This window comes from Ovis canadensis, chromosome 14 (genome assembly GCF_042477335.2).
Source record: "Ovis canadensis isolate MfBH-ARS-UI-01 breed Bighorn chromosome 14, ARS-UI_OviCan_v2, whole genome shotgun sequence".
NCBI lineage: Eukaryota > Metazoa > Chordata > Mammalia > Artiodactyla > Bovidae > Ovis > Ovis canadensis.
Genome location: NC_091258.1, coordinates 42,692,174 through 42,705,488, shown reverse-complemented (window position 1 = coordinate 42,705,488; position 13,315 = coordinate 42,692,174). Strand labels below are relative to the sequence as shown.

The following is a 13,315-nucleotide window of genomic DNA, read 5'->3' as shown; positions in this document are numbered from 1 at the left end:
TAGTTCAGGGGAGAAGTAGTAGAAGGAACAAATGTTTATGACAGTTTGTAAGCTTCTATTGTAGAAGGTATTTTTTCTTTTAACTTCTTGCTATACCTATGCAAGATGGTCGGCCTTTTAAATAAGAGGAATGATCGGCCTGGAATGATCGGCCTTTTAAATAAGAATAGAAAAAATTAAGTAGCATGTGTAGATATATGCCCCAGCACAAGGAGAAAAATAGAAGGACCAAAGACACTTGTGGTTTTTCTTATCCTTGTGTCTTTCTGGCCACAAAGTAGCAGGAGAAATGTTCCAGAAATTCTGCCTTGGATTTTCTAATGAGTTGCTGCTAGTCGTAAGGTTGAGACTGGAGGCAGTAGGTGCAGGCAAAACAAAGCCTGTTCATTGCACTGTTTGTACTGAAGCCAATTAAGTGTGTGGCAGGCCCTAAGGACACTAGAGACACTCCCTGCTTACCTTAACACGTCAAGAAATCTGCTCCCAATGTCGTACAAGACAAGAAGGTGTGCTCCAATACAGTATACTAACGCATGTATATGGAATTTAGAAAGATGGTAATGATAACCCTGTATGTGAGACAGCAAAAGAGACGCAGATGTATAGAACAGTCTTTTGGATGCTGTGGGAGAGGGAGAGGGTGGGATGATTTGAGAGAATGGCATTGAAACATGTATAATATCATATATGAAACGAATCACCAGTCCAGGTTCGATGCATGATACTGGATGTTTGGGGCTGGTGCACTGGGATGACCCAGAGGGATGGTATGGGGAGGAGGGAGGGGGCTTCAGGATGGGGAACACAGGTACACCTGTGGTGGATTCATGTTGATGTATGGCAAAAACAATACAATATTGTAAAGTAATTAGCCTCCAATAAAATAAATAAATTTAAATTTAAAAAAAAAGAGAAGAAGGTGTGAAAACTCCCAGGTGTACAGCCTCCCAGATGGGTCATCCTGAGCAACTCGCTTCACTGAATAGCTGTTCTCATGTTACAGATAAGCAAACAAACACTTGTCTTGCTGTCTCAAGGAGCAGTCCTTTGGATGGCAATTGATAATTACACTGACCTACTTTTGACCTGTAGGTGTCTGTAAGAATGACGTGGTGGAAACATGTTTGGCTCTTGGCTAAAGAATAGTATCTTAACTGTATTTTTTTAGGGCCTAGAACATACAAGTCGGGTGATTCAGGAGAGTTGTGTGAGGAAAGTACTGAGAAAAGTGTGGTCTGATTGAGAGCTATCAAGGGGTAGGGAGGCCCCCAAGGCCAGCAGCAGAAGGGCTAATTCCATTCCTAGATCTGAAGGGCTGAGGGAAGGAAGCTGCTCGTGGACACTAGAGTTTTGCTCTAACAACTGCCCAAGATAATCACTGCAGAGGCCCAAGCATGTGATTGAGGTGCTGGGTGATCTAGAACCTCACCCTTCTCCAGTCTCCATGTCTCCCTGGGTAATGTGTGTTGGTGGAGTCCAACACGAAGCCAGCAAGTAAGTGCATCCATCCCATAGTGGTCCCTCTCCCATGCCAAGAACAGGTGAACAGTGCTGGAGAGCAGATCTGGAAGAGCAGCTGGGGAATCTTCAGCACGCTAACCACTATCCAGGAAAGCTTTAAATAGATGTTGTTTGGTGTGTAGATGTTAACCCCGATCTCCCAATTCACCCCCCTTCTTCCTCCCTGCCGTGTCCATTCATTTGTTCTCTACATCTGTGTCTCTATTTCTGTTTCACATTAAGATCATCTATACCTTTTTTTCCTAGATTCCATATGTATGGGTTAATATATGGCGTTTTTCTCTCTCTGACTTACTTCACTCTGTTTGACAGTCTCTAGGTCCAGACATGACTAACTAGTGAAGACCTAATGTGTAGCACTGGGAACTCTACTCAGTGCTCTGTGATGACTTAATGGGAAGGAAATCCAAAAGAGAGGAGATGTATGTATATGTGTAGCTGATTCACTTTGAAGTACAGCAGAAACTAACACAACATTGTGAAACAATTATACTCCAATAAAAACTGAGTAAAAGAATACATTCCGATTAGGAAGCCAAAGGGTGAAGGGAAACTACTGTTTGACAAGAACTTGTATGATTTCTCTCTCATAGTCTTAGAATCCCCTTAATGGATAGCTGATTGTTATTTCCATTTAACAGGACAGGTAATCCCAGGAGTTTACTAATTTGTTCACGGTCGCAAAGCTAGTAAGTGTGGGGGTAATGTGAGAAACCGAACTTGCTTCACTTCAATAGGAGAGAGCACTTATAAGGGACATCCAACTTGTCAATAGATGCGCGTCATAGATGGTATGAAGCTGTCCACCCTGATGGTGGAGAACATCAACATTTCTGTAATAAGTGGAAACCCAGGGAACCCTTCTTCTCCCATTAAAGCAAGGCTTTATGATGCTTCACGCACATTCTGATACAACTCAAAGACACTGACCTGGGTATGCTAATATCAACCGAGCATCAAAACTATTTTAATTCCAGGTGTCTGAGAGGCATCACAGTTTTTTAAAAAAATTATTCTCTAATGATTTATATTTTAAAATGATGAGAATAATACACACCGATCTTCTCAGTCTCTGAGCGAGTTGTAAAAATTCTTCCACTGGAGTAACCCGAGAGGATTAATGTGTAGACCTCAATCCATCAACTTCTTTGAAAAAAGTTGCTGTCTTCCTTGAGGAATTATATCCCTTTTCTCTGATTAGTGGAAACTATATGTCACATTCCAAAGTCCAGTGGTTGGCTTTAATTCATGATGACCTTAAACTGTGATGGTACCTAAACTTTACAAGCTACAAGTTACTCCTGTAACTATCGTGGGAGTAAAACCATTTTATAATCCTTCTTACTGGAATTGGTCCCAGACTCAGGATATTTGGAGTCATGAAAATATGTATCCATAGCAGTGTAGCCACACTGGCATCTTCTCATGCTACTGATAAGGTTTCCTTATTGTTGTTCTTACTGTCTTTTGCCTAGATGTTTATTTTCTCCTCAGGAATGCCTCACAGTGATCCAAATTGGAATGGTTGCTGTATTTCTAATTTATCTCCTTTCAATTTTTGTTCATAAACATAAACATATGAGCTATTGAATTACTAATATACTAAGACTGTGAAGAAGGCTGAGCGCCGAAGAATTGATGCTTTTGAACTGTGGTGTCGGACAAGACTCTTGAGAGTCCCTTGGACTGCAAGGAGATCCATCCAGTCCATTCTGAAGGAGATCAGCCCTGGGATTTCTTTGGAAGGAATGATGCTTAAGCTGAAACTCCAGTACTTTGGCCACCTCATATGAAGAGTTGACTCATTGGAAAAGACTGATGCTGGGAGGGATTGGGGGCAGGAGGAGAAGGGGACGACAGAGGATGAGATGGCTGGATGGAGTCACTGACTCAATGGACGTGAGTTTGAGTGAACTCCGGGAGTTGGTGATTGCCAGGGAGGCCTGGCGTGCTGCGATCCATGGGGTTGCAAAGAGTCGAACACAACTGAGCGACTGAGCTGAACTGAAGACATGGTCAAGTCCTGAAATGAATTTTCATATTGAAAGATATTATTATGTTACTATCCTTATTTCCAAATAGGCAGGGCTGTCCAGTTGAGTGCTCCCTAAGTGGGAGCCTCTGATATAAAGGTGGTTTCAAGGTCAAATAAAGTGCAGAAGAACTCACATCTTTTCCCAGAGCCTGCTCATTGCCTGAATGGATTAGATTTCCCTGGACACTCTTGTTTCTCACCTGCTACTTGAATGATTCAGAGACTTGAACTTCTTGCAAACCTCTTACAGATAGATGATTTAATTAAGACCATATGAATCCAGAAAAAAAGAATTACAACTTCAGACACCCTTACCTTGAATTGAACATGTATGATATCCCTGAGGTTAGAAGTGAGAGGCAAATTGTCTTTAATTCAGAGACTTTTTTTCACTTGGTCCTGAGAGGTAACTCATTTACTCAACAGGAATATTCTGAGCTAGTCACAAACTTTTTTTTTTATCATGAGCCTTTAGCAATATGGCAGCAGGGGATCTTATGACCGAGTGAAGTAAAAGTGTAGGACACAGAAAAATAGCAATATCCATTAATATGGGAATGCCTGCATTACTCATTGTACATTAATTAATGAAGAATTATACAGCTGTGAGAAGTAATGAGTTGAGCGTCTAACCATTGACAAGATCTCAAAAATATCCATTGAGTGAAAAAAGAAAGTCTCAGAACAATGACTACACTGTGGTCACATTTGTGGTTAAATGTTCATATGTACATTTGCACATTTGCATGCATATATATGTGAAAATGTACATATCAAAATGCTAGCAATATTTATCTATGAAAAGAGGTATGAGGGTAGGGAGAAAGCAAAATACAGATTTTTCAAAATAACTTCAGGAGCACCTACACCAATCTTTGAATCTTTAACAAGAATATTAAAAGACTAGTGAAATATACTGAGAAGCAGAAAGATGAAACTCTGAAAATATATCAGAAAAAAAAAACCACTTCACATTTTAGAACTGACACTACATTATTTACATGATTCTGTGTTTACCCCCTTTTCTCTTTTCTCTATCTTCCTGTTCCTATAAAACATTTATTACTTTTACAATAGTCATGATGTAACTAAACAATTAAAATATGAATGTAGCTGAACAATGCCTGGACTTAGACACTTGCCTATATTAGTTCTGATTGGCATTTTATTCATCTGAGTTGATTCTCATAATGCATTTATTTCTTTCATCTCTCTGATGTATTTGTGAGCCTTAGAATAATTTATCTTTGACCTCGGAGCCTTCCAGCTATTTGTGTATTTACTTCTCTTGTAGGGGAATTGGAGTCTGTGATAAATTGAAGGATTCTTTCACTTCCAGGGTTTTCCTGGGTAGATGAAGCTATGTTATGATTTATACTTTAATTTGGTAGGCAAGAGCATGCCATTCAACTTACTTTCTAATGTACATTTTTATAAGTTCTTTTTTTATACATTATAAAATGTATTTTTGCAAGTAATCCACTAATGTCTATGACTACAGTCTTTCTCAGTGTTGGCATCAGAGATGCACACCAGCTAAATGTCAAAAGAAAACAGAGAAGCATCTGAGTGGGGATCTGATGCATATGCATGTGTTTGTGTGTGTGTGTGTGTGTGTGTGTGTGATTCACACATTCATTGTTGAATGAGCTATCTGAAATTCATTCTCCCCTTTTCTTCCCCTCAGCAATCATAAAAACTGCCCTTCCCAATATGGACAGGGAAGCCAAGGAGGAGTACCTGGTCGTTATCCAAGCCAAAGACATGGGAGGACACTCGGGGGGCCTGTCTGGCACCACAACGCTTACAGTGACCCTCACTGACGTGAACGACAATCCTCCAAAATTTGCCCAGAGTAAGTGAATTTCCTGTGTTGCATGAGCATCCCTGTATGATGTTTTCATTTGAATCTATATTCTAATTTTCAGTGATCTGAAAAACTGATAGCAATCACTGAGTGTCTCTGACATGCAAGGTAGAATAAATCCACGTATATAGGAAACTACCCATGCTATCGTTTGAAGCCTAGATGTATCCTTGCTCTACAGATTTCAAAGCATATATAAGAATGTTTTTGAATATTAAACATAAAGTAAATATCACAGCTGAGTATTAGAACCAGCAAGCCTGGATGCAAAGATTTGTGCTTATTTCTGTAGTCCAGGGTATGTCCTGTGAAGAAAACTGGAGAGAATGATTGAAATGCACCTCAGATATTGCTCTATCAATAGTCCCACTTGTTCTATAAAAGAAACTAAATCTCTAGAGCCTGAGATGGAGAAGGCAGATATACAGTACACTTGCTGCAAAATATATACTCCTCCTTCCAGTGGCTGGCGGGACATCAGTGATCACCGACCCTCCCAGTCCCTGTGAAAGCTGTGCTCGGCCTCCTAAACCTCTCAACAGCAAGTGAGGCAGCCACCATCAGTGAATCAGGAAGACGATCCTTATTTGCCAACTTTCCTGCACTCTCATAGAAACCTTTCCTTCTCTGCATTTTGGCAAGGGATCATCTATTAGAGAGATGATTTAGGAACGGCTTTCTGACATGGAGAATCTTAAATTGAGAGAAATGAGTGATGAGTAGGAATTAGCTGGAACAAGGTGAAACCATGAAAGGGAGGATGGACATTGCAACTGGAGGAAATGGATGCCCAAAAGTCCTGTGAAGAAGGGTGTACGGCCCTGAATGAGAATTGAAAAAATTCCACTACAGCTGGAGCACAGTCTGGAGAGCTAGGTTAGGCAGGGAGTCAGTCATCCCTGGATCTGTAAGCCATTTTAAGTACCATGATCTTTATCCTAATATCGCTGCTGCTGCTAAGTCACTTCAGTCGTGTCCAACTCTGTGCAACCCCATAGATGGTAGCCCACCTGGCTCCCCCGTCCCTGAGATTCTCCAGGCAAGAACACTGGAGTGGGTTGCCATTTCCTTTTCCAATGCATGAAAGTGAAAAGTGAAAGTGAAGTAGCTCAGTCGTATCTGACTTTCTGAGACCTCATGGACTGCAGCCCACCAGGCTCTTCCTAATATCGCTAGGAAGTCATTAAAATATTTTAAGTTGTAGGTTGAATAATAGGATTTAATTTTAAGGAAATCAGAGAAAATGGTGTCTGGCCTTCTTCCAGGGTCTTTTCCACACTGCAGCCAGGTAAAGGATACTAGAAATCATTCACATAAAAGGTGATGAAAGCCCTGGCAAGCAGGGTCGATCATGTGGGAATGGAGAGAAGTGATAGATGTTTGAGGGCTAATGGTAACAACAATCTAAGGGTAGACTGCACTTTCAGTCAAGGATGCAAGTTACCCTCTTCCTGACATGAGAGATCAGCTGCCTGCTGGTGCTCTTTGCTGGGATAGGAAATACTTTAGGAAAACCATGGCTTTTGAAGAGAGAGAGAGAGAGAGAGAGAGAGAGAGAAAAGCCAGAGGAGTGAGGAGAGTGAAAGAGGAAGAGACAGAGATGGGGCTTGGAAATGACACATTTGAGGTGCTTTGTAAAAATTCTCTGCAAAAATGCCAAGGTAGAAAGAACAAGAAATACTGCATTTCATTAAGCATTTGAGAATTTCCACATCTGGCCATTCATAAATCAGACAACAATGCAACCCTTTTAAGCCGAAATGATGGAAATTAAAAACGCTGTCTCTTGCATCTTTCCCCCAATTATTTTATTCTCTTTTCAGTTGCCATTATAGTTAATACACTAGCATGCAACTCCTCTTTCTCAGAAAATTATTGTTTCAATTGCACAGTAGCCTGTGAGTTTCAAAAGTGTTTCCTGTCTTAGAAGTAATAGTGATTAACTATGATCACACTGAAAGGGAGGATGAGAGTAGGAAGAATAACAGTGGATAATGAATCGTGTCACTGGCTTGATTTCTCAAAGCTTCCTGTTGCAGGGCTGGCAGTAAGGTGAGGCCCCTTGCTGTCTTATTTACCTAATAAGCACATCTCAAGGAATCATCACAAGACCTTACCTGAAATATAAAGTTGGAAGGAAATGGAATCATTACTGATTATGGGGGGAGTGGGAGACTTGTGCTTGACATGATGGTTTTTGGTACCTACCTTGGGAAAAAAACTGTTTTGTTCCCCAGTCCCATAATATTATGATTTTAAGAGGCATTTTGATTTCATCGTTAGATAAAAGTGTGCTACTGCCATTAGAAAATTTTTCCCTCATAAGAAGTTATCCTTTTATACTGGGTACAATGAGGCCTTAGTTTATCCAAGGGACTCAATGATTGAGTTCAGACTAGACTCAGGTAATGTTCTCTAGATTTAATTTTTCCTTTCGGGTTTATGGTCCACTGAATGTTTATTTCCCCTTGTTCTCGTTACATGGGGACTACAGCTTCCTGTTTGTCTGGATTTGGATTCCCCAGAAACAGACACTGAGACAAGAATTTGATTGTAAGTGGTTTATCTTGGAGATGATCCCAAGAAAGGCCAGTTCGGAAGTGAGAATATGAGGGAGAGGAGGCCAGAAAGCCCATGCTGTGTATTCTCAAGCCAGCTACCACTGGAGAAACTGGAGCTTTATCCCCTTGGGGATACCCTGGCCCCCTGTAAATAAGCAAAAGAAAGAGCAAGCTTAAGATTATCCTGCCAGAGAGGTGACGGCGCCAGGGATTTTATTTAGTAAGTTGTGTGAGTCTTTGAGGGGTACTAACTTTCTGAGAGTTCTAGCCTGACAGGCAATGGGCAAAATGGGTTCTGAAGACCAAAGGAAACCCTCAGAAGTTGGCTCTTGGCTGGAGGACATGAGTGACTGAAGTGGTAACGGCCAGAGTTTAGGGCTTGGGGTACCAGCAGCTTCCCCTACACCAATGAAAGCGAGTGGCACCGGTGTAGCAGTCAAAGTCATCTGAATAAAAAAGGGGCTGATATCACTGATTAGACACATTGTCCTGCCTCCCCCTAGGAGAAGGGATACACACTGTAGTTGTATTTTTGCCTAGAGAGTTTTGAAGGTAGGATTTTTGGTCTTCAGAGCAAGGAGGACTCTAGTAACAAGAGGAGTGTTTCATGTGTCTGAACAGCTTGCTGCAGGGCATAGCAGAATCTTGGTAATTGGATTTTATCAAAAATGGTCTACAAGTCTGTAAATATAAAGGTAACTTCAAAAGTGACTTTCAGTGTGTTACACATTGCATCTATCTGTGCCGAAATTAGCTTAATATTTTATGTTGGGCAACAATGAATATCCCCAAGGGCAGCCAATGTGATTATACAGCAAATGGGAAAGAACATTCACACAGACTCACTAATATCCTGATATAACTCCGCTCCAAATATGTACTTGGTAAACATACGGTTGAGTAAGTCCCATAACTCAGAAGAGTTTCAAAGAGAGATCGCTGCTTTTTCTGGGAACTGTTTGTCTCTGAGTCATGTAAAAGGTTGTATGTTCCACAGTGAAAATGATGTTTTTGCCTCTCCCATCACTGTGTTGGTCACATCTGTACACAGGTACCTTGAACAAGAAAGGTGCCCAATAAATATTTGCTAAATGAATGAATGAATGGAACATATGCAGTGCTCAGGGTCTCTCCTCTTTCCTAAGGTCTGTATCACTTCTCAGTACCGGAAGATGTGGTTCTTGGCACTGCCATAGGAAGGGTGAAGGCCAATGATCAGGATATTGGTGAAAATGCACAGTCGTCATATGACATCATTGACGGAGATGGAACAGCACTCTTTGAGATCACTTCTGATGCCCAGGCCCAGGATGGCATTATAAGACTGAGAAAGGTAAGCTCAGGAAGGTTTTGCTCATCTTCAAAATATTAATACCTCTTTGAAACGTGAACATTGAAGATGGTGGGGGTTGGGTGGGCTTCCTGATATAATCTTAGAAGGGAAGGAGGTTTGGCTTCTTTAGCTATGAAAAAGTAAGAGTCCTGGGACCTCCCTCGTGGTCTAGTGGCTATGATTCCATACTCCTCATGCAGGGATCTTCAGTTAGATCCCTGGTCAGGAAACTAGATCCTACACGCTGCAACCCACACTCCACGTGCTGCAACCAAGACCAGGCATAGTTGAATAAATGAATAATAAATAATGTTGGAAGAAATAGGAAGAAAAAGTAAGAGTCCTTTTCTCACATTCTGTCTCTTGGTCCTACTTGATACTTCAGCTAAAGCTCAGTAAGCAGTGACCGGAGTGGTGCTAGGCTGCCATCTCATCCATCGTTTCTCTCCTGTCTGTGCCTCAGTGTTTTTCCATGAGCTGCAGGAACTTGCTCAGTTCTTGTGCAGAGCCCCCAGCTATCCAGACAGCCTTCAAGCAATAAAGGACAAAGACTTGTGGACAGTTTCCTTGGAATAAATTATCCTGAGGCAGATTGTCTGTGGCTCCTCCGAGGTTTTTCAGTGGTGGAGGAGGGGATCCTCACTAGCCCACAGGGGTGGCAAATTCAATGCCTTTTCTATAGAACTCCCCCCCGCCCCCGCCACAATTTCTATATTCCTGCTTCTTGGAATAGTTCTAAAACATGCATTGAAGGTTCCTAGGTCTTCATTGCAATCTCTGCTTTTAGGGAAACTCAAAGACAGACAAACTAGTCAGCCTGTTATTCTGGCTCATTCTGACCCTGAAAGGACAGGGCCCACCCTGCTAACATAAGATACTCCAAGTTGTGATCAAATGTCCAAGCAATGAGGTCAGTGAAGCTCAGCTTTGTTTTATTCCTGGGTGTGGGGCTGGACTTCTCAGGTGGTGTTAGTGGTAAAGAACCCGCCTGCCAGTGTAGGAAATGTAAGAGACATGGGTTTGATCCCTGGGTTCGGAAGATCCCCTGGAGGAGGGCATGGCAACCCACTCCGCTATTCTTGCCTGGAGAATCCCATGGATAGAGGAGCCTGGTGGGCTACATCCATAGGGTCACAGAGAGTCAAACAGGACTGAAGGGACTTAGCATGCACTCACCTGGGGCTACCACTGAAAACAGAAATATCTCCACAAATAGTACAAAAAATATATGCAATCTGTGATTGCTTTTGCTTACTAACATTTGTGTGTGTGTATGCATGTATGGTAAATATGAAAAATTCTGTACATTTTCCATATTTATTTCTCATCATGATACATTTATTTTAAAAAAAATATGCAGAGCACAGTTCAGTATTTTATGGACATGGGCATTTGCAAAGGAAAATGCCCCTTTATCCTCATAATGAGTATTCTGCTCAATATTGTACTGCATGTTTGTTGTGAAGTAGTAGAAATTAATTTTAAAACATTTGCTGATTCATGAATTGGAAGACGTATGATCAGTCACGCTGTCGGGAGCCAGTAGTTCTGCCCTCTGTCTTGATCAGCAATATATTGACATGACTCCGAGCTTACTATCTGACTCTCTCTCTCATGTTACACAGGGATCTGCTCCCCATGGTCATGCTCCTGAAATCCCTCATTGGGGAGGTCTTGACAATGAGAACCTGGAGTTTTCTGGATATACTCTAAACTACAACATCAATTTTAAAAATTTTCAGGAAAAAATTGGTTGCATCTATTTTAACTCTGCTGAGCAATGCTTCATTTTGACCTGGATGAAGCTCAGTAGTAAAAGTTGCAAAGTATTTAAAAACTCATGTTTGAAATAGAGTACAGTATAATTATACTTGAGTCAATTATTGAATAACCCAGGGCCGCATTTTCCTTGGTTAATGATTCCTAATGTCATTTTTATTGTTATTATTAACTGCTATTCTCTGTTACCATAAGGTGCTTTTATAAACTGAAGCAATTAGCCATTTGCTGTATTTTTATTCACCACTATTCATAAACTTGGAAACATATTCTACACATCTCAACACCAAGAAACACATGAATTTTATTCTGGAAAATGATGTACGGAGTCATTTTCCCACAATGCATGGGCCCTCTTTTTGGTCTGATAAAGTCCTAAGGACAGCAGAATGTGTTCAGGTTGGGCTAAGAATTTAGCAGAGCATAATATGTTTTATTCAATGGCATTTGTGAAGAATTTGAAATTACATAATTGTTACAGTTGGGGCTGTTGGAAAATTGTGAAAATGCTAATGTTGAATTGTGTATTCATGGGTATGTATATATATGTGCTTAGAAATTTCAGAATGGGCAGGATTGAGTATCTGCTTTATTAGAAAATATCTCTCAAGAAAAGTCCAGTCCAATTAGAAAAAAATTCAAATATAAAAATTAACACTATATACATATATATATATAAGCTTGTAAGAGAGTTCTGAAAGAGTTCAGTAATACTGGCTGTGTTCAGGCTTCTTCTTTAAAAAAAAAAATTGCATCACAGATGTAAAGTTCAATTTCTTATAAGAAATTGCAATGCAAGCCTAAATTATCTTTTTGAACCTTGACAGAAATACATCCTTGACATCTGAAGTATTATGCCCTGCTTGAGAGAACTGGACAGCGAGGATTCTGACGCAAATGGGGTTTGGGTTGTTAAGGGGCCTCTGTTCTTTTACCTTCCTCTATTTACTTAGATCATTAAGTCTTTGGGGCTTTTAAGGTAGGAAGAATTAATAGGTCAGAAATATTTTCAATAATGGTGCAATGAGGTAATTTCGCATTGCTTTTAAGTGGTTCGTAGAAGATATAGTAAGTCCTAGCTATCTATATATCTACTCGTCTCCCTCTTCCTTCCCTTAAATATAAAAACAGGTAGATATGTATCTGCATACATCTTTATATGCCCACCTGCTTCACAGCACGGAACCCCTAATAGAGACCTTCTAAGAATGCCCTAAAAAAGAATAAACTTCATTTTAGCCATGATCAGCAAAGCAGTGATGCTCAAGAAGTGAAATAAGAAAATACTCTTTGTTGGGATTAGTGCTAAATTATGCCTTATAATGTCTCCATGGACTAAACAATGATTATTTCTTGTTCTTTACATTTCACACACTGTTGCAGAAATGATAAAAATATTCTTCCCAGATAGAGATTGTGTTCGATGCTGTCTTATCTCCGACCAGCAGAGGCCCGATTAACTGACTGATTGGTATGCAGGTCACGCCATCACTAGTAAAATTTTATTATGACTCTGAAGTGAAATTTTGATGGCACGATTCATGACTGTGAATATTTTGTGAATTCCAAGTGAAATGAGCAAAACAAAACAAAACAGTAGGAGATTAGATTCACTGAGCTTGTATAATAAACAGATATCAATAAATGCCTGTAAAATTTACAGGTTGAATATGGGGGATAGGAGAGTGATCCCATTAAGACTCACAAATGGGCTTAAATGCACATAACGATCATCCATCAGTGTTATACTCATTTGTTCTCGCGGCTGTGGTCATTAGTGAGAAACATTCATCTTTGTCGTTTCTTAACAGCCTCTGGATTTTGAGACCAAAAAATCCTATACACTGAAGGTGGAGGCAGCCAATGTCCACATTGACCCGCGTTTCAGCGGCAGGGGCCCCTTTAAAGACACGGCGACGGTCAAAATTGTCGTCGAAGATGCTGATGAGCCTCCCGTCTTCTCTTCACCGACTTACCTCCTGGAAGTGCATGAAAACGCTGCTCTCAACTCCGTGATTGGGCAGGTGACCGCTCGTGACCCTGACATCACCTCCAGTCCGATAAGGTATTTCTCTTTTAGAAGGAAGATTCGCTACGACCTGAGACAAGCAGATCAGTACAAAATGTAATCATGTATGCAGTCCATGTGGCTGCCTTTGAGACACTGCTCACATGGCCAAGGGATTTTAGTCAACATGCACCACGCTTGTGTCTATGGG

General features: G+C 40.8%; 1 protein-coding gene across 1 annotated transcript in view; it reads left to right on the top strand.

Moving 5' to 3' along the window:
• CDH8 (cadherin 8) overlaps window positions 1–13,315 on the top strand; it is a 397,524-nt gene that overhangs the window by 234,047 nt on the left and 150,162 nt on the right. Inside the window, exons 5-7 of the mRNA XM_069548935.1 lie at window positions 5,244–5,411; window positions 9,130–9,317; window positions 12,908–13,161. Coding sequence (XP_069405036.1) covers window positions 5,244–5,411; window positions 9,130–9,317; window positions 12,908–13,161 — 610 coding nt within the window. The remainder of the gene's footprint in view (window positions 1–5,243; window positions 5,412–9,129; window positions 9,318–12,907; window positions 13,162–13,315) is intronic.